The sequence below is a fragment of the Chanos chanos genome, chromosome 8 (genome assembly GCF_902362185.1).
Source record: "Chanos chanos chromosome 8, fChaCha1.1, whole genome shotgun sequence".
NCBI classification, from domain to species: Eukaryota; Metazoa; Chordata; class Actinopteri; order Gonorynchiformes; family Chanidae; genus Chanos; species Chanos chanos.
In genome coordinates this window covers 12,414,052-12,436,741 of record NC_044502.1, presented here as the reverse complement: position 1 = coordinate 12,436,741, position 22,690 = coordinate 12,414,052, and the positions used below count along the sequence as shown (strand labels likewise).

General features: G+C 43.2%; 1 protein-coding gene across 2 annotated transcripts in view; it reads right to left on the bottom strand.

Annotated features, from left to right (window-relative positions):
- epha7 (eph receptor A7) overlaps positions 1 to 22,690 on the bottom strand; it is a 56,118-nt gene that overhangs the window by 13,520 nt on the left and 19,908 nt on the right. For both annotated transcript variants that reach the window (XM_030783309.1, XM_030783310.1), the window contains exon 5: positions 19,847 to 20,182. In XM_030783309.1, the coding sequence (XP_030639169.1) occupies positions 19,847 to 20,182 (336 nt within the window). The remainder of the gene's footprint in view (positions 1 to 19,846; positions 20,183 to 22,690) is intronic.

Sequence of the window (22,690 nt, the reverse complement as noted above, 5' to 3'; positions counted from 1 at the left end):
GTATTAGTGACCCCTCAGCGCCGTGCCGTAAAGCTAATTCATCCATAAGCCAGTCTCTATCGCGACCTGTGCAGGAATACATTAGGAATACATTATGCATGGGAGATTTTAATATCCTATTCATTCACTTGGCTGGGTGGGTCTACCTGTACATGCTGTGAATGATAGCAGAGAAATGTCACTTCATTAAGGAAACTTCTCTCCATCTTTTTTCTCACCATTTTCTCTCTTCTGCTTTTCTGCTTGGCTTGTGGAGCGTGTAAAGGGTATATGCTCATTTTTCTTTAATTATCAAACTGCTCAAATCGTGGCCCATCTCATCTTTCTATTAAAAATACTAGATTACTTAGAGGCATAACCGTATGTCAGGAGACAGAGTTTCAAATTGACGCTTGAAGCAAACCCAAATGGCTGATTAGTGACCAGTTTTTGTTCGTGAGATTGACTCAATAGAGAGCATATCTGGGTTCAGGGCTGTTTGATCTTTTGGACAGAAACATTGCGTTTATACATAGTTCCGACGGGACAGAGGAAATATCACAGACGAATGACGTTCAGTGGGAGTTGTCCTGCTGATTCTATCCTGTCGCTACCAGGGTTTTGATATTTATGATCCACTTTGTTAAGGCGCTCGACTTTTAACAGACTTAGGGCCTCTTTTGTACGTCTTTTCCAGAACTCTATGAAAACATCAGTGAGGGCGACAGTGTGTTCACGGGGGCTGACACTAACAAGGCATGATGTAATCGCCATTACTTCAATTTGACATTCTGACTCCGCACAGGAGGCAGAAAAAAAGCCCTCTCGCATTAAATTTTGGTGGCGCCCAGGGGACAGTCGTGGAGGCAGTATAGGGTATGTGGAGCAACTCTGTATGTGTGTGTGTGTGTGTGTGTGTGTGAGAGAGAGAGAGAGAGGGAGAGAAGGAGAAAGGGAGAGTGCCCTCACTGTTTCCCTAGGCTTCGGAGTGCTTGTCTGACTGGTTGAAGTGTTGTGTGAGCTAGAACCAGCTTCAACCTCCCAGTGAAGGTTATTCAATCACTCTGTGAGCATCTCGCTGAGAGAACGTGAAAAAGACGAATAGAGAGGGAAGCAGACAAAAAGGGAGAGAGGGGGAGAGAGAGAGAGAGAGAGAGAGAGAGAGAGAGAATGACAATTCACTCTTTGTGCCGCTGACATTCAGTAGAGGTTCAGTGAGTTAGAAAATAAAATGTGCAGACGATGATAGGCCAGGCCTTTGATGAATGTGAAGGGACCTGTCGGAATCACTGTGACTAGGTTTCTCGCTCATGAGCCCCGGCGACAGTGGCCTCCCTGACGACATACTCAATGCAAAAAGACAAAAAAAAAAAACAACCTACTCCACAGCTGTCTTCGCCCAGAGTTTTGTCACCTTCAGTTAAAGGCAGGCGGAGGAGACAGTGAAATCCACCAGTGCAGACGTAAAATGCTCCAATCGCTAAGTAACGCTTTCATTTCTTTAAAGAGATCAAGGATGGAGCTTTCAAGGCAAGGAGCGAAGGAGCGGCTCTTTTGTAGTAGTGAAATTTCCTAAAGCCAGCACACACCGTTGAACCTGAGAGAGTGAATACAAGTCTAGACATATTAAACATCCCCGATTTTCTCTTCACCTTGACCATGAGGGGTCCACGATAGATTTGCTCTCTTTCATTTCCCTTTATCCTCTCAGTATTAGTATTCGGCATTCATTACACTCTTATATGCACTGAGCAAGATAGCAGATGGATAGATATATATATATATGTGTGTGTGTGTGTATGTGTTATTATATATATATGTATGTGTGTGCGTGTGCGTAGATTATTCTCCTGTTCAGTGACTCATGACAGTTAAATGAATGATGATGGCTTTGTTAAGCAATGGCTTTGTTACAGAGTTGACAATTTCACCTCATTACTGCTCTCATTCAAAGTAACGCAGGATGAAAAAAAAAAAAAACATCTTAAAGCCATCTTAAAGCCATTCAAGATCCATCTTATCAACAGACTGCTGCTAAAACCAATTTCCTGCACTTTGTAACCTTTCACAGGAGACAGAATCCCTGAAGACATGACTAAATTTGTGGATATTTGTTCTGTTTGTTGTCAGTTTGTAGGTACAAAATAAATCCATATTTCTTGGTGTGAGAAGCAGTATGAGTTTGGAAGTCAGGCCAGTGTACAGTGAAGTGTAGAACACAGTCTAGTCACTGTCAGCCATTCATCCATGAGGGCCAATCTCTCTCAGTAGTCAAGCCACTGTAGCGGCAACACGCATGACTGCTTTTGCAGTGCAAGTGGACGGAGAGCTCATTTTAACCAGCGGTGGCATCTCATGCAGGGAGCTTTGTCATAATCTGTAAATGGCATTAGTTTCTCTGACAGATGCAGAAATGACTGGTCAGCTCCGTTACATAATGGGAAAGGCAGCGGGGGGTCTGTATTGAAAGGGGGGAAGGGGGGGGGGGGGGTCCGTTTGGTTCTGAAAAGCCCGATCCGGTGCTTTGAGTCACAGTCTAAATGAGAATCCAGACCCGTGGGCTGTTCATCAATATCAGTAAGTGTCAGCACACTCGCTGACCCTTCACACACACACACACACACACACACACACACACACACACACACAAACACAGAGCAAATATTCTGCTGAACACACACACACACACACACACACACACACACATATATATATATATATATATATATATATGTGTGTGTGTGTGTGTGTGTGTGTGTGTGTGTGTGTGTGTGTGTGTATATATATAAATCCATAAAATATTCAACTAATATTACATTTCATAACTGTTCATAATATTACATGTCAAAAACATACAAAATTACTTTCTTAGGAAATTATGGTTATCATCATCATTGCTGATCATATACATAATTTTATTAATATATTTTATTATTGCACATTTTAATGGGTAATTTGTCTGTGTACTCAGTTTACAAAGAAAAAAAAAAACACAACACTTTTTTTTCTAGTGAAAATCATGATTAATTTTTCAAAGTCCATTCAGTGTGGAGGAATGCGTACGAATGAGGTGACAGAGCGAATTAATGAGGTGTTACAGAATGCCCATATGTTTGCAGAAACAGTTTTTGGCACAATACGCGCAGGCGGTAAACTCCGCACTCATTTCACGGAGCTAAACTCCCCCCGAGACGACACAAGATCGTTTAAAATGTAATCACATCATCACTTGTAGCCATGTACACATCAGCTCTCGAACCCGTTCAGTCCAATCTTACGGCGTTCCCACCAGGGAGGGCAAAGAGACCCCCATTACGTCCGATGCATTTCACCCGCTCTCCAAATGAGGGCTTTCGTGGACTTCGGTCGGTAATAAAAACTTCACTGATGATATCCAGTAGGCCCAAATGAGACCCGGAGAAAAAGAAGAAGAAAAAAAAAAAGTCTCCCCAGCACACACGTGTTTGCAGGGAGGTTGTGACGAGTTCTTAAAAAAAGAAAGAAAAGGAAAAAAAAAAAGGAGGACGAAGAGAAACGAAAGAGAGCTCACAGGATTTGCAGATAAATCTGTGAGATTTGTTTGGTCTCCTTTTTCCCCCAGTCATATCTCACTAACGTAGGACAAACAGAGAGAAGCAGTCAGACTTTTTTGGGGGGGGGGGGGGGGGGTCTTAGACCCGAGGCTCTAACGAAAGTACTAATTGCAGAATTTCCTGTGAAGCACACAAATCCACGACGGGCGGAGGGTCTCTGTGATGAAGTCATAAAAGCATGCCACGTCTGTTCAAATCCCCTTCTCTCCACAGCCATTTTATTACCGCCATTCCCAACGACTTCTCCGCACATTAAATGTCACAGCAAATATTAGCCCTAGAATGGGGCACAAAACAGATGAGGCCAGAAAGTCCCGGGACGAGACAGAAATCCGGCCAGCTCTCGTAGCTGATTGGCTTTTGAGTTGACCTTTAGGCTACGCGTAAGGTACAAGACACGTCCTTTCAGATACACGAACAGCCTGAGGGAACAAGCGTGTTTGCCTACAACAGCGACTTTATCGTTTATCTTAATAAAACAGAAGCTTTAGAGTGAGACTGAGGTTAGTGTGACAACTTTGTGTCCGTGTATGGGACTTGCTAAGCAGATTTAGGCACCTCTACGTTCTCGTCTCTAGTAAATGTCAAAGCGTTGCCTGAAGCTTCTGCATACACAGACACACATGCACACACACACACACACGTACACACACGCATACACACACACACACGCACATACACGCAACCAGTTGTAACTCTAAGCCATTGGAGTGCTAAAACAGAATGATTATTCACCAAAAAAAAAAAAAAAAAGCTATGTTTTAAATTGATGGGTTTGGCTTGGTCAGAGGCATAAAGCGAAAACTATTATTTCAGGGTTTCATGCATTCAGAGCTACTTATTTAAGCTTTCCTACAGCTCTAGTTCTCTGTGCCTCTCAAAAAAAAAAAAAAAATCTCCTCTCCTCTTCCCCCTTATCAGCGCTGAATAAATCTCGCGTGTGCCGCTGGGATGACGAATATTAAAATTCCCGATTATAACTGCACAGACGCTTTGAACGGGGAGAGCGGAGCATAGGATGAGCTGGGACGGCCATGTAAACAGGCATTTATTATAGAAATACATCTGTCATTACGGAGATGATCACATCAATAAAGCCTCATCCACTCTTTAATCACAGGCTTGGATGTCATCCATAGCAGCCAAATCATATCCAGCCGTAGCGGCAGTTTAGCCGAGAACAACCCGCTTGGACGCCTTCGACTGATTACTGCCGGACCGTAGCCAAAGACTGTCCGCACCAAGGCACTAATGCCCCCCCCCCCCCGCCCCCCCCAAAAAACAAGATTAGAAATGTAACCACTACTCCCAAACAAGAAAAATAACTCCACCAAAACTAAGCACACTCAACTGTGTGTGTGTGTGTGTCTGTGTGTGTGTGTGTGTGTCTCTGTCTGTAATTGCTTGTTGACTGTGACCGCAGTTTTGCAAGAAGAATTAGTGTCCAGTTCACCAACCCCCATCTCCTGACATGAGAAACTCCAAGTATGAGAGGAGAATGTACAGAAAGAGAGAGAGAGATTTGTTGAGAGAGCAGCTAGCCTCTGTGTTCCTGTGTATGTGACCTATGTGAGACTCAAATGGAGTATGATGTTTCATTTGGCTGGCACTCTTCAATCAACATGAGAGCTACAGACACATCTGCAACTGTGTGGACACGCTCCTCGGTAACAAAATTGGCTTCAAAGAGCAAGAGAGAGAGAGAGAGAGAGAGAGAGAGAGAGAGATTAGATGAGAGGAAGGGAAAGCAGAGTCTATTGAACAAATACTTGAATTCTAGTTGAGGCCAGACAAAATACCAAATGAAAAACAGCTCAGACGCAGGCCAAAAAAGCCAAACAAAGAAAATGCTATTTCCTTTATTACCGCGGCCAAGCTCATTTCTCCTGCGGCTCTGCCCTGGTTGTTTTTTTAATGACTGCTTGTAATCAGCCTTGGTGACTTTTAGCACACCAATCACAATATCTACACCAACACATGCGCGCTCACTCTCCTGCTTTAGAGCGAAACCTCACGTAAAAATCCAACAAATAACCTGTCGTGAGAAAACACCTGGCCTTAAACCCCTTCTAATTCCACTTCCTACTCCACCTCAGCTGTAAAGAAAGCACAGGTCTCCTTTAACATGTCTAGACCATAAAGCCTCGCGTTGATGAGCTAACGACCTTACTCACAAGTGGAGAACTTGGAGTAGGCGTGTCGGCGAACATAACTCATTCCTGCGTGACAATTGTGCGCCTATCCATATGGAAACAGTAGCGCTTCAGTTGCGTTTTTACACAGCGAGAGAAAAAGAGCGCGTTAGCGTGTTCTGTGATGAGGGACAGCGGCAAAACGCCCACAGAACTCCAAAGCGACGAGTAATCAAATGCATGTTAGCACCACTCCCGGCAGTCGAGATGACTAACCCTAGCCCAGACGTTCCGGAAAGAGCAACCACTCACTGGGGAGGACTGCTCCTGGTTCTGCTTCTGCGCTAGTGACTGTTGTGAAAGGTTTTCTCTGTTAGTCACACAGCGGCTGTGCGCGTTTGTTTTGCTGTATCTGTCATTGTCGGTGAGCAACCCTATCATTCATCTGTCTTATGTGAACTTGACGTCTTCTTTTGAAAGAGAGAGAGAGACGTCAAAATAAAACGACCAGACAACACAACACGAGACACGCCCATTTTCTTGAGGAGCTCCCCTAGACCGAGTTTCACCTTGTTTAAACCGGTTTTACTTCCAACAATGTGTCAGGTCTAAAAAATATATTCATATGTAGCAGGATATAAAACAATCTGTCATGCAGTTGCTAGTCTATTTTGTTAAAAAATAACGTGAGAGAGAGAGAGTTGTCGCAAATCTTAAAAATGAAGGCCCACCAAGCTAAAATGACCATAGCGCTGTTTTATTAACTTATGGAAACACTGTCTGATTGTGATTAATGGTGGGATGGTGTTCAAGCAGACAGCCAATGATTCACCGACTATGGGATTTCCCTACATGGTTAGATAGGATCATATCTGAGGATATTTCAGTGGTTAGTCCTCTCTCGTCCTGTCAGCCAATAACAAGCTGTTATGATTCAACTTGTGTTGATGATAATAATGACGACAACGATGATGATGATGGTGGTGGTGATATATTGTCTAGGACCATGGAAGAGGTGTTTGTATTGCTCGAACTTGCTGGCATTGTCCCACCTAATCCAGGACAGAAGAGAACAAAAACCGTGTGAGAAAGAGCCGATTCTTTCCCTCGTCAAACGAGAGGAGAAGGAGAGGAGAGAGGGAGCGTTCTGTCCTCTCCTCCCCGGATTGACTCGTCCGTTTCAATGGCTGAACCTCACTGGTGCTGAGTGATTGACTAGCCGCTAAAACAAAGATCTCTTTTTCAGGTAGCCAAACCAAACACAAAAACCAAAGAACCTCAAACCAGTCAACAAAAGGACTTGCAGAGACCCAGGAGTGTTTCGTCCCCCCCCCCGACCTCTCCCCACCCCAACCTACTCACCCTCCTTCACACTCGCTGCCATAGAAGCATTTGCTCAGTATCAGAAAGCAAAGTCACTTAGATTTACTTTGCCTCAGAGCTGTCCACCATCACTGCAAATGGTTTCCAGATAAAAGTGGAAACTAGCTGCATACCGCAGGCTAGCTGCCCCCTTAATCCTTTTTACCGTTGTTTTATGAAATGAGAATAACAATAATGCCTTGGAAAAATAGAAATCATATATACATCTCGCAGCTGGAGGGCCCGGTTAAGCTGTACCAGGCTTGGCTAAGCTGACCTCTGATCTTGATGCCCGTAGGAAAGTCGGAGGTATATTCCGAATGAATGTGGCCACCTCCTCGGCTTCTGTTGTTTTGATATGCTCAACTTGACTTCGCTGTGGTTAAACCCTTTTGATCTTACCTCTCCTCAACTATAATTTCAGAGAAGCTTATCTCTCAACAGGGCCGACTGAATCTGTTTAGTGAAGTCAGCATGACAGAACCAGTTTTGTTTGGCTTTTGTATGGATTTGTTTTTTTTTTTTCTTATTTCTGGCTAGTTATAATACCACATCCATGATGGTGACGGTCTACATATGAAGACGTTTTTTGTAACAGCATTGCAAAACTGGTTTCCTTCAGTTCCGAATAGTATGCATATTATAATGACTACATAATAACTGTCTTTTAACGTGTAAACAGCAGTCATTGTTAGCCAAGATGTTAAAAAGCATTCATTTAGCCATCATCACTGACATTAGCCCAGATAACGCCTCATTTACAGTTTACACTCTGTAGTTGGGAGCACTGAGGTTAATCTTTGATGTTTGGATCCACTCTCGTGAGATATCATCAGACACTTGAAACGAAGAAGATGAAAAAAAAAATTAAAGACAGAAATGGTCTGACCCAAGAGCAATGCAAGTAATAAGCAAAAGCACTCCCATCTAAAACACGCTCTGACATTAAGGCCAGACCTTCATGAATTACACTGATTGAGTTTGATTGGGAGGGGGCTCCAGAGAAGCACGCAAATTGTCTGGCTATAAATCTTAGGTAGCATACCTTTTGTCATTAAGTAATTATCGAGGGTAGTTTTATGAAATCGCTCCATTAAATGGATAATGTTTTCTAATTTAGGATCAAAGGGAACTGCTTCTTCATGACTCTACAGTGAAGTTCCTGCCAGTTCCTTCAAATGACAAACACACAGAATGTTCAAATAAAATCATGCCGGCTTCGCCTGATGAATCTCTCTCTCTCTTTCTCTCTTTTCTCCTCCCGTCACTCTCTTTCTCACCCCCTCCCACTCTCTCTCTCTCTCTCTCTCTGTCTCTCTCTGTGAGAGGCAGAGAAAGAGGGTGAGTGGAACGTATTGAGATGTGAGGGGAGAAAATAGAAGGTCTGACAGTGCCTTTGAAGTCAGAGGGTTGATTAAAGTCTGGAGCACAGCCAGATACAAAAACCCCAATTCTGCTTAACTTAAATTTTCTAACCCTGGTTGTTTTTTTTTTTTTCTCTTTGCCTTTCTCCATTTTTCAAAGAGAAGACAGGTACAGGTCTTAAAAAAAAGAAGCCTTGTTCGAGAATCTCCTCTTTATTATGAGTCGAAAACAGACCGAGTAACTTAGATATCAAAACACCCCATTTCTGGTCAGGCAAAACTCTCTGCCTCCACATGAAACTAATCAGCAGTCAGTGCCTTGAATCACTTTTAATTGTGTTGTCTCTCAAAATACCCAGCCTAACACAACCGCCATTAATCAAACAGTACAATTAAAAGAGCTGCCCCAGCCTGTCCTTTGTTTATTGGACTGAATTGCCTTAATCCCTCACTATGGGTCCAGCCAGCAGCCGTAGTCGACTCCCCATTTTAGCCAGGAACAATGTGTTTTCAGAGAGAGAGAGAGAAAGGTAACATGGACCACCATCAATGGAGCTCAACCAAAGACCAACTTTTACACCCACAGCACATTCCCTCGACAACAGACACAATACAGGTAACCAAACCACCTAAATTTGCACTGTAGTCGTGGGGGGGGGGGGGGGGGGGCGGGGGGATCATTGATAATCACTAAGCAGATGCCATTGGTTGGTTTCCTGTCATTATGGGGGGGAAGAGGAGGAGGGGGGATTATAAGGGAGCTCGGGGGTACAGTAATTGGTGATTTATCCATGTTGGATGTTGGGGGAAAGGCTTAACTCTAAGTGGGAGGGCTGTACTGCTGTTTGCTTTCAGGGTGTTTCAGCTTCTTCCCAGGGCCCATCCCAATTACCCAGAACACAATGACAGACAGGGCCTTTCGCCTGTCTTTGTGTCTCTGCCTGTGCTTTCTTAAGAAATCCAAATCCACTTTGTCACCAGTTAATTGGAGGATGTTGTCTTATTATCATGCAAATGTGAGAACTTTCACACAGTTCAAATTGAGCCACCTTCTCTATGCTCAAGGTAACAAGGTGACAAAAAAAAAAAAACAACATTGGAGATTCTTCAGGTCGCTCGTCCTCACACCTGCTGCTGGTGACAGAAGACATCAATGCTGTTACAATGTTTGGCCATTAGTGCATCTTTTACTAAAGTAAACAATGTCTCTGACTCCTCTAACCGAGTACTGGAATCTTCCATTTGCCATAATGCTCTTATGTACTGATTAAACAGTTGTAAAACTAATATTTTTTGAAAGCCGAGGATCGGGAAAATACTTTTAGTAGTTAGTAAGCTTAGAGCCAAGTGCTGTGCGGCTGCATTATTTTACTGTACTGGTCATATTTTATTAGAGTAAAGAGACCTGTTATGTGTCTTGTGCTTCATTAAGCAGTGTCTCCGTGAGAACTCCCCTCACTAAGAGGTTCTGACTCTGAATCTTTATGGTACTTACACTACTCTCAGTCTGGGAGAAGCAAACGCATTGCCAAATTATATGAGTCCAGAAGCAGCACTTAATGTGACAATGTTTTTGGCAGCTCGCTGCTATACTTCTCAGGAGGGGTAAAGCAGAGAGATTATTTGAGTGGAATTCAACTGAATCCATCTCCGAGGACTTGAGTTTTATTAAAATCAAATTCAGTCTCAAAACGAGAAATTACTCATGGTTTAAACAGCAGGGACCAGGCTTCATCAGGGAATATCGTGGGATGAATCCAACTGAAAATCAGGAGTGATTTGACTTGAGGACAGGAGAAATGTACAGTGTGAAGGTGTATTCAGAGTGGAGCTTCTCCTGAGTGGGGCCTTCTGAGATCCTTGCAATCTTTTTCACAGAGGATGAAGAAAGGTCAGCAGAGAGACAAAGAAAAGCAGAGACAGCACTTTCTGTTTTGTCTGACGTCAGGTCAAACAGTCTCTCTCTCTCTCTCTCCCTCCCTAAATGAAAAATGAGAGATTGGTACATAGTGTCTACTCCATGTTTGTTTCTACCCAGCTGTCAGAAGTGAAAAATCCCCTGTTGTGTGGACTAAAAATGTGAAGTGAATGCCAAAAACTTGAGAGAATAAATGATGATGTGATATCAGAAAATGATAGTCAACACCAATACCAGTAGAAATTTCACAATTCTCGATACCTGAATTGATACCACAGCAAAATCAGAAATCCTGTTCAGCAAACACAGTTTTACTAAAATAAAAAAACAAAACAAACAAAAAAACCCCCCAAAACATTAACAAATAAAAACTAGAGCTACGAGCATACTATGGTATGTACCCTTCAAATATTTATAACAGTTAACACTGAACAGCAGATTTATCCTTCAATATTATAGTAAACTATATTGGGCTTCCATTGGGGTACAATAATGTAAAGGATAAAACAGTAATAAAATAAGAAAGACCGAAGTACTGACCATGACAGCAGCTTTTTTAAAACAGTGCTACGTAACCCTCAAGTAGTCAACCAACCGTCACTGAAGTAAACTTGAATGTAAAGCATTGGCATTTGTATTGGCGTTCACTAATATCAAAATACAACCCATTTTTTATTGAGCAGCTTCCCAATTGCAGTACCACTGCAGTACCGTGACAAAAATAAGTATACACATAGATCAAAGTGAAATAAACAACTTCTATGTCCATCACTAGCATATAGCCTTCAAGTAAAAAAGGGATCCTGACACAATACTGATTTCAAATTTGAGGAACTGTAGGAAATGTAGAGCTCTAACATATTTTTATGCATAGACTCTGTGTGCAAGCAGTGGTCAAAATTTACGGACACGGTGACAGACCAGTAATGTCTGTTAATATCTGCTTAAAGGTCAGAGCAACCTAGGGCCTAAATCAGCAGGTCATTGAGCACTTGGCCGTATCAAACATATCCACGTTTCTTTTGGGCGACTGTAGAGTTTGGTGTCGCTATCACTTCAGTGGCACAACCATACACCCTTTTCATGTGTTGCTTTTCTCACACTTTTCCACGCGTGTCTGTGGGCGTTCCTACTGCTTGATGATGATGATGATGATGATGATGAATGATTTAGTCTCGGTAGCGGTACTGATATTTGTCCGAATTTTGGCATTGGCTTGGTAACTTAAGTATCAGTAAGCTATGTCTTTTTTCCAAGTTGAGTTACTGCACCGTTTTCGAAAACTTCTCTGCCTGAAAAAATAGTTTCGCTGATGTGCACACAGCAGTAAACATACAATTTAACTACGAGAACAAGTGACTTGAAGGGATGAAAACATTAAAACCAAGAGAAAATTCTTTAAAAGATCATTCTGGTTACAAATTTGCCAAATAGGTAAAGGATCAAAGGCCCAGAACCTCAAATTTACCCTTCACCAATGCCCACATTAACAAATTGTCTGTATGACAGTCAATGACATTTAAAAAAAACCCTCAGCCATTCTTCCCTATCCCAGCATCCTCTCTGTTTCTTCTGACATGTCTCGGACCAGCTGTGTGTCCCATCTGCTCCAGAGTACATTCTCTCACTCTTTCCATGTGTGCTGTAATCTTTTTTACTGTTGTTTCATACCAAATCATTAAAAGCTAGGTACCAGATGGTCGTCATATATTCCCTCTGCTTTGATAAAAAGGCACCATTGGTGCTGTGTTAGTGAAAGGCATCTGGGTGTCACACACACACACACACACACACACACACACACTCACACACAGCTGAGGAGAACTAGCAGGTGTGGGAGATGAAACCAAGTTTAGGTTGGACCGTGAGGCTGGAACGCCACTGCTACAAGGGTCAAAATGTCGCTAACGATTGCACACAGGCGCGGCTTTCCACGGCGTTCCGACTGCTATTCTCAAAGTAGCCCATTCCCTTTCAGAAGTTTCTTTTTTCCTCTTTTTCTTTTTGAGAGAGACCTTGTATGCCTCAAACGTATGATAATTTCTATAGCTGATGAACAGAACGAGGCAGGGAAGTGAATCGGCGGGTTGAAGACATAATTACTTCTCCTCTCTGCGGGAGGGAGGCACGCTGATGAGACAATGAAAAATGAAAAAAAAACCCCAACTTTCTTCCGTAATTTCCTCTTATTTTACTAATAAACACTGGCAAACCTCCAAAACAGACAAATAACAATTATTAAAAACTAAGTGACAGTTGCTCTAACTTCCTTAGTCTTTTTGGGCTTTCAGAAACGTTCCCTGCGGCAGAAAGGTGGTGTAGGAAATTGTTGTGTGGTGTCCTGTAAAAACACATTTGCCTCAGTGTAAATGCACAACACGCTCTTCTGGAGTTATAGTGACAAGCTCAAATAAACTGCAAAGAGATATCAAAACCGGCCCCTGCACCCGCAACGACACGGCAGTCTGCTCGTGTGTGTCAGACAGATTTCTACCTGTCACACTGGGAAAAACAGTCAGGCTTAAAACACACACACACACACAGACACACACACACACACACACACTTCATTCCTCTTAACGTGCCACTTGTCAAGGCCCAGAGAGCACTCTTGGGGGCTGGTGGGTATATTCGTGTTAACTGAGTCACTAGCAGGTGCTCCTATGACATGCATCACACTAAGGACCTTATTGCCAGACTTTCCTTCTTTCCTCAGCAGGAAATGAAACACTTTACTTCCAATGCGCTCTGTATTCTTAGCCTTTAGCCCCAAAATGGGCGGTTCTAACGCATGTGTTCTTTATCAGCCAGTGTCACAGGTGTAACTCTTACTGTGTGACTATAGTGTGTGCGTGTGCGTGTGTGTGTGTGTGAGAGAGAGAGAGGGAGAGAGAAAGTAAAAGAAAACATCTGTATTATGTGGGATTCAATCGCAGCAAAACAGTCGAAAAGGAAAGCCTAGCACTCCACACCTAACACTGTTCTCTTTCCCACACGCTTCAAATGGTCGAAAAAAAAGAAAAACAACTCTTCCCAAAAGAACTTGTCATATATACACAAAAAGACATTTATACTGAAGCCAAAAGTAATCAAAGGTGTAGGCTACGCACGTCCTTTTCATCAAGCCTAAACAATTAGTGTCATTTTACTCCATTCAGACGCTTTACAGAGCGGAGACGGGCAACAGTCATCAACATGACCCATTCAGAATCGACACAAAAATACCCGTTCAAAAGCCAAGCAGCTGAATAAAAACCCCCGTAAAAAAGCTTGAACGGGGTAAACAATCATAGCTTTATGACAAGGGATCGTGAATCACAGAAACAGAGGCGTCTGTGCGGCAAGAGGCTGATTTTATCAGGTGCTAAATATATTCCCGTCGCCGCCTCATTGTTCTCAGGTCGGACTGATCTCGGCTCACCCTTCGCCTCGCTGAAAATTACCCCAGACTGACGACTTCAATTAGAGCCTGTCACTCACGCACGCTCATTAATACGCATCTACAGACGTTCAAACGAACATTATAAAAAGGCTTTCAGTTTTTTTTTTTTCTCCCTCTGACATATACCCTACTCATGTAAGGACATTCATCTGACATGTTCAAGATCCTTCATATTAAGAGTCTACTAAAAGTCAAATGGGGACAAAAAAAAGAAAAGAAACAGAAATTCTCTCTTTAGAGTACTCCATATTAATTCTTCACAGCTATCCATGTTCATTTTTTTTCTCCTTGGTGGCAAGAAAACAATGGATTCGACCAAAAAGAAAGAAAGAAGAGGGACTTGGCCTGTAACTTTGTTGTAGCTTTGTGAGAATTTAAATAATTGAACACGTCTTTGTCTTGTCTTCTGTGGGGGAGAAATATGAAGAGGAAGATGAAACTGATAAAACTGTGGGTGAGTTCGTGTAGCCTTTTAACTCTGCTACGCTCCTGACTCAGTGCAACATCATAATCAGAAGACTTACAGCTTTCAAGAGTGTGTTCTCTATCACTACACCAATTAATGATATGCCTCATGACTTCACGACATTCATTAATAATAAATTATCAGGAAAAATACAAACACAACAAGGCAGAGGTACAGAAAGAGAAAGAGATGTCGAGGGTTTGACAAAATGAAAAAATAAACAGTCAGCTTATCATTCTTATTAACATCAGCGTTGTTATAAATGTCACAGACTTAATAGTTAGCTAAACAGTATGTTTTCTAACAAAATTCAGTCCATTTTTACACAGCCCACAGTGTATTTCCACTGATTTGCGTGTGTGTGTGTGTGTGTGTGTGTGTTTGTGTGTGTCCATATGCATGACTGTCTGTCTGTCTTTCTGCCTGTCCACTAACTAAGACAGAGACCACGAGAAGCTAAAAGAGAAACAGTGACCACAGAGAGCAAGCGCTCACTCAAGCAGAGAGGATTCTGGGGGATTTAGGGGGTCTCGTCTGCCAGCAATAAAAGGCTGAAACAGGATACTCGGTGAGATTAATTACCTAGATAGGCCACGATAATGCCATTTAAATGGGAAAGTAATTAAAGTGCACCTTCCATGAAAATTATTCATTGGTGACGGATTGGGTGACAGACAAATCAGGAGGCATTCTTAGAAAAAGCTAACAGGTTAAGTAGCGTGAGGCGTAGCCTTGCGAGACCACCGCCGCTTTATTGCAGCTGTTGAATCACACTGCTTGCTCCAGCTCTCTTCAAACGAGTGCATGCCCAGTCGCGGAATGGAGAGAGGGACAGAAGGAGGGAGGGAGGGAGGGAGGGAGGGGTCACCAAGGTACTGTAAAAACCACATGCAAAACACAGTGAAGAAGAAGATGTGCTTAACGCAAAGAATTACCCAGTCTGGTACTGGTCAACAGGGAGTTCTTGGAATCAATCAATCCATGCTTTTTTAACGACTCGGAGACAGATTAGAACGTTAAAGATATCAGTCAATAGGTTTATTGCTCCCAAAAGTCTTTCTTTTTAACTAATGAATTGAAGTGATTAAATGTTGATAAAGTAGCAATAATAATTACTGGAAGAGACTTGAACTTATTGTCTTGCATGCTGGGACATGAGAATGGATCTTAAGGGCCAGAACGATTCTCACACGTTCAGTCACTGCTGGGAGATAAAGTATTTATTAAGCTCAAGTCTTTCTTAGGAAAAAAAAAAAAAAGAAAAAAAAAACAGCAATCCTCTTTTTGAAGTTTTTCACAGTAAGTCCCAGGTACTCAAACAACTGCAACCCCCCCCCCCCCCCTTTAAAAAATCCTAAATTAGCTAACCTGATTCAGCAAACACAGGGCTTGGTAATTAGCAAGACAAGTTGAGTCAGGTGTGTTGGTATCAGAATAGAACAATTTTTTTCTTAAACAAATCCCTAGGAGTGGTGCTGAAGGGAAAAAAAAACAAACTACACCCCCCAAAAAAGGGCCTGACGGAGAAAAGGAGCCCTGGCTAGTTGACACTGGTCGGACCGCTTTCGCTGAGAGGAGTGTATTCTAAACACGACTGGCTTTCTCACACACAGCTTGGTTTAGAGAGGCTTTGGAGATCAAAGTAATATGCTATTCATACGATTGTGTATACTAAGGCACAATTTTCACTACCGGAAGCTGTAACGCTGAGAATGAGCACTTTCCATTGCAAGTTTTGAGTAGTGTTTACAATTCTTTTTAGGTATATGCAAGGTTATGGCTATTCTCCAGCTTGCTGAGAAAAACTGACTGAAAACAGAGCAAAAGGGAGAGAAACAGATTAATTATTTTGCTTATTTACATGTGCAATAATCTGCAAATCTCTTGACACAGGACAAACAAAAACAAACCCATAGACTAATAGCAATCAGCCTGGGTAAACAACCATTAGATGAATTTCCTAATGATAAACACTGGTTACTAATAGCACCAAACAGCTTTTCTGGACTCAAATATCAAACTTACATAAGACACCAGGTTGGTGACGTTCGATCGCCAAATGCTTGAACTCTGGTGTGTTTTTTTTTTTCTACGCTGCTAAAACACGGTTTGCGACATGAGGTAATCTTTTATCGGTGGGTAACCTGTACCTTGCATTTATCTGACATGTTCGGTTAGCATTAAAATCAATTTCCACAGTTTCCTGTGCCTCTTTTTGCTTTTGAAAGCTGCTTACGCACCGCTCGCTGTTAACGACTACACGGCATTCTCTGATCGGATGTTGAGTTTCTTTTGCCGCGCATTGAGATGTTTTGGAGACGTTTTTTTTTTTTTTTTTTTGACTTTGGCCAGTTTTCAACCCTGGGGACTTGACTGTTCTCCACAGTGAGTTCTCTGGCTCTGATATGAGAGTACTGGCTTGAATAAATATTAATGGTTGTTCTGTAAGCGAATCCCACCTACGAGCATGGGCTAGAACAAAGGGTCGTGTTTGCCAGGGAGAGCAGCACGAGAGTCCAAACAGTGGAGACCTAGGAGGGGTGCTTTGTAGAGTTGTCAAATGACAATAGAGCTCTGATTGAAATGCACTCCATCTCACTTCCCCACACGTTATGTCCTCCAGAGGAAAAGGGAAAAAGGAAAAAAAAGAAAAGGAAAACGAGAAAAGAAAAGAGAGAGAGAGAGAGAGAGAGAGAGAGAGAGAGAAAAGAAATATGGCAGGATTATCATTAACAATCATCTAGAGGGATGTTAGGTGTGATAAACAAAAAGGAAAAAAAGAAAAAAAGAGGAAAAAAGGAAGAAAGAAAGAAAGAAAAAAACACGATGATAAAAGTGGCGGACGAAAAAACACTAGCTGTTTAAAATCTTTTTTTTTTTTTTTTAAGACAACGCTGAGAAGTAATTAGGTTTTGGGGAGAACAATGAGTCTTCAGCACCTTCTCGCTGGCTCCTGTCTGAACCCCAGATACTGGCAGGCGGATAATTAGAGGACGTGTGAATTCCTCATCAGATGCATCGCCATCTGCATTCACGCACGGCACATCCCCGCTCCTCCTCTATAGAGTACAGACTGATTAACATGCAGAGAGAAGATGGCAGAGACAGAGAGACAAAGAGAGAAAAAGAGGGTAAAAAAAAAGAGAGAGAGAGAAAGAGCGTGTATTTGACTGTGCGTGTGTGTGTGTGTGTGTGTGTGCACGTGTGTGTGTGCACGTGTGTGTTTACTGTATGTGTGTATGTTGGATGGACTGAGGGAGAGAGAGAGTATAAAAGAGTGAAGGAGAGAGACTAAAACCAAAATAGCAAAATAGAGAGATTGGCTGTGTTAGAGGGAAGCAGTTAGAGAGAGACAGCAAGAGAGAGAGAGAGACAGAGAGACGGGCAGACAGACAGACCGGCAGACAGACAGACCGGCAGACAGTATGTCTCTCCCATTTTTACCTCTCCTGCAGCATGAGAGCTATGCCTGCAGTTTAGGGAAAGGTTAATCAATGCAGCTGAACGAGTGTGTTAAAAAGGAAGCTCTTTAACTCAGCTGTCAGCGCTGAGGAGGAGGTGACTGTTGCATCTTCCCCCGGCCAGCACAAGGGCCATTGTTTTAGGAATCACCCCCATTCCGTCATTCTGGAGCAGCGAAGCGTTCTCCCGTTGCCCGAAGATACAACCGACACCGTGAAGCTTCAGTGACTGAAGAATTGCATGGTTGAACAGGGTTAAAATCTTCTACATCTAGCCAACAGAGGACCCATTGTACTAGCCCCTGCATAGCTTCCAGATAACAGTAAGCCTCTGTATTTGGGAATGTTATTTTATCACTACAGGTGTATTTTTAAATTGATCTGAGCTCAAAATCAATTAAAATGACAGCGAAGACAGCAGAAGCATATCAGGCAAATACTTGTGCTTGTGACAACAAAAAAGATATACTCGATTTTCTTTAGGTTAAATGTAACTACACTGAGGGGAAAACTTCTGCCTCTTCACTAACGAAGGCTCTGCTAATACATTTTCTCTATCTGACAATAACTAATGGCTGAATATTGCCAAGGGTTGGGGCAGTAATTGTCTGTTGTCAACCCGCCATGCATAATTGTGCGAGGGCTTTGCGTCGTCGAGATAGCGGGGGGGTGATCTTTTTTTTTCCCTTCCCTCTCGACCTTTAGATACGTCCTTGTGTCCTTGCTGAACTTGCTTCAGCCCCTTTTCCGGCGTGTGTCTCTGTCACCGCTCCTGTCACCCGACATACATCATCCTACGTTCACCCCACAGCCTGCCTGCAATTATCTCTCTTTTCTTTTCCTTTTTTTTTTTTTTTGCCTCTGCCTCCGTGCCACCTCTCCCAGAATGGACGAGCGCGGTCGCGAGACCGTATCCGAGTCCTCTGGCGGACGTTCCGTATCCAAAATAAAAGTGAAAAGTCAAGTCAAATACATTTTGCTATCTGCCAGCGCGAGGGGATAAGGGTTTGGGGTTTTCACCGACCACCGGCTAACTCTGCCGGCTGATATTTCTTCAGTACTGAGGGACTGATAAAATGGCCTCCATTAGCAGAGAGCAAAAAGCAGGTTACCATTCAAAGCAGCAGAGCTATCACAGAAGTCTAGACCTCTGTTAATGACTATAGTTAGTATGCTCTTTAAGGCAAATTGTATTTCATGGATGCTTGACCGTGAAAGAGAAAACTGGTTTGGTGGATCCATAAAAACAGTTCATTAAATAAAGGTGTAATATGGCCTTTGCAAGAGTCTGGTAGCCTGAGATAGAGCCTTTGAATAATGCAGAACTCCCGAGAGAGAGAAAGAGAGAGAAAGCGAGGGAGAGAGAGCGCGAGAGAGAGCGAGAGGAAGAGAGAGAGAGAGAAGGGGGAGAGGGAGAGAAAGAGAGAGCGATACGCACTGTTTCTCATGGCTACAACAGCCAGTACAGCTTGTCTTGCTAATAGTGTTTGCAACCCTTAGTTCAGCACAACTATAATCATTTGGCACTCGTTTAATTTCTCAGATTACTGTGTGAACCAGTCTCACTTCATGCTCTGAGAAAAACACCTTGCAAAAACTTAGAGAGTGTAGATTCCTAAACTAGATACTGAAAGAAAAAAACTGCTTTTTTGTCCTTTCCTTGAAAAAATGAAAGCTTTCCAAAACATCACTAGCGTGACACGCTACAGCGTGCTGCTAATTGCTGCGTACAACAACATTCAACTGCAAATTGTCAGTCACAATAAAACTGCAGCCACAAAATATCCATGTCAAAATATCCAGGGGACAGATGCAGAACAGCAGCGCACACACACATGCATCTGAAATGAACAGTCTCTCACAACACACCTTCTGCACAAGCCAGACACACCAAAACAATCAATGAAACCATTCAATACTCGCAAATGATCTGCTTATCTCAATTATCTGCTTTCCAGGGCACACCAGCATATTACATAATAATTTTCATAAAAATAGAATGAAAGAAAAATCACTTAATAAAGATATCGGGGGAGAGAGAGAGAGAGAGAGTAGCTTCACTCTGCCAAGAGAGCGACTCTTGGATTCAAATAACAAAGAAAGTTTTATTTAAAGCCCAGCACTCTTACCTGCTTGACTGGTGGCGATGCTGACCGCAGCGAACAGACGCTGAGTTCGGCTGAGGTCCGACACCCCGTTCACCGCCTCAACCTCGAACGTGTAGTTGGCGTGTGCCAGCAGGTCTGTGATGGTGACGTAGGTGTCCACTAATCCAGCCTGAGCGGGGGTGTAGCCAACGTTCCCACCGCATGGAACGCATTCTTCCGGCTCCCAGCTACAGCGGCGGCACATAATCCGGTAGGTGACGTCATTGCGTCCCCCGGTGTCCGCCGGCGGGCTCCACTCCAAGCTGACGGTCGTCTGGTTGATGTTGTAGACGAGGTTCTGCGGCGCTGACGGAGGCCCTGGTGGAGAGAGAGAGAGAGCGAAACAGACAAAAAAAAAATCGGGGTTGAGTAAACGATGCTTCGTGAGAAGAGTGATGGGCTAACGCTAAAGAAACTGGATTTACACTTCCTCTAACTACGCCATGGGACGTGCCAACTTCTGCTCTCCGGCAAAATCCTGACACGCGGTCGCACGGTAACCCAGATAGGCAGAAACGCAGTCGACGAGATGGCAGGTGAGCAACTGCCAAGGTCGACTCAGACGGGGGAATGACACAGTAAAAACCTCGAGGCCCATGTTTTCTGAGGTAAATGGAAGAGGCATAAAAGTCAAAAGTTAAGGTTGTTTTTTTTGGTTTTTTTTACTGTTTTCTCCTCCTACTGAAAAAAATTAATTACAAGTCTTCTGGGTGATAACTTTCCTACGTAATAAATAGCAGTGAGGGGACCGCTAAAACTTTATGTTTTTGACAAACAGGGTTACTCTGAGAGTAGGAGTCCGATCAGGGATTTATGTGTTCGATTAGCGTTGAGTTACTGCCTGGTCATGACGGCGGTATAGAATGACGCCTGGGCAACAGTAACCACCCAGGTCATGAAGACGCACAACCGCGGAGGAAAACAAATTGTCGTCTCCTCTCAGCCAAAGCAATATCAGAGGATCTAACTCATCTCATAAAGCTCGGATTTACTGTTGGCTTTTTCGGCAGTCTGTAGCTGCCAGGCTTGGCTTTTTACTACCCAGATGCAAGTATAACAATCAGGGTGCTTGCTTAATAACCCTCTAAAATAACATCGTTCGGCGGTCGGATTGATGATTTACGAGTTTGGCTTTTTTTTTTTGGAAACCTTCAATTTACACCTAACAATGCGAAGGGGGCCGACTTGTCTGTTTTCGCCGTCACTTTTTCCCTTTCGGGTTTGCAGAGCTGCGGTATAAAATGCTCAGGCCACAAGATTTGACACTTATACTTACAAAACAGATGATACATATGCATGAGAGACGCGGAAAAAAAAAACATTACAATGATCTGAATGCCTAATGTGGCACTTAAAGGCCTTTTTCTTATTGTACCCATTAGGACTAATGGGCGAGACACGGTCTTCCATATTCATTGTGGTTGAGGGAGAGAGAGGCAATGCTCGAGAGATGAAAGGGCCACCTGTGACAGGTGAAGTGGAGGAAAATGTCTGTTGCCCTCAAGCACACAATGTCAGCTACTGATGCTAATAATACACTCCTTTCCATTGGGTTTCCCTTATGGACACGGGCACACACACACACGCACGCACACACACACACTTGCAGACACATACCGTGCACACACACACACAACCCTCGGGGATCTGTTTGTCTTGCATTTCCATGGTTACATTTGATGATCATCGTAATTCAGCATTCACCCAGGCCACTTTCATTTGTGTTTGGAGTGGCAAAGATCAAGGGAGCGTTTAGCTTTAAATAATTATCAAGAGAGGGCCAGAGAACCGTTTCCACAACACAGATTCACCATATCACCACTAAAGAAGCTATCTGGGCTTCGTCCTTCCCGTTCATGTGACTTTGATCTGATTTAATCCAAATCAGCAAGTGAAAAGCACTTAGAAATCCTCTTTAATAACTCTGAAAAATTATGTCGCTGATGTTAGCAAGCACAGAGCCAGAAGCTTGATCTATTAACAGAACATGCATAAATTAACAAACAGAACAATCCCTGAGTGTAAAAAAAAAAAAAAAACTACAGGCCCCAGTTTCTTTATCAAGACTTCCTGTCTCTACTGTTTCCTGTGTGGTGCTTGTTCTTTCTTTAAGGAATCTTCTTAAAGCTCAGCATGCCCTACCTGGCTTACATTCTCTCTCTTCTCTCTCTCTCGCTCTCTCTCTCTCTTTCTTGCTCACTCTCTTATCTTTTTATGTTCCCTCCCTCACACCTCCTCCTACTGATGCTTCATTTCCAGGATTAGTCGTCCATAGCCCTCACAGGCTGAGATGTCTCAATCACACAGTTTCTACATCTAAGCCGTATGTGTGTGTGTGTGTGTGTGTCCTGTCACCTCCTCTGCATGTCTCTCCTCACAGCTCACTGTGCAGACGCGGACGTGGGGACGAGCCCATGATGCTGCCGATGAGTAAGGCCCTCTGACATTCACACTCTGTGCCCAGCTCCGCGCCTTTAACAGATTCCCCATTCACTCTCTATTCAACAAAAAAAGCCCAGTCCCCTGACTCCGGTATGCCCCCTCATTCCGGCTCTTTTCAGACTAGGTATCATGACCAGCGCGGTATTGAAGAGACGGCCAGTGACACGGGATATTTGACGTGTTCAGCACACACAGATGCACTGTTGCAGCGAGTCTAGCTGTTACCCAGAGGTACAGCGTTCATTAGGATACCTCACCGCATTTAGTCTGGCTCTGACTGGAATCTAAGGACTGCCTTGAGTCGAGGCTTAGCGAAGGAATTCAGGTTTTATCTGCTCTAAGAATGCTCTTGGGTGACTGACTCAGCCCTATCCCAACTCTAAG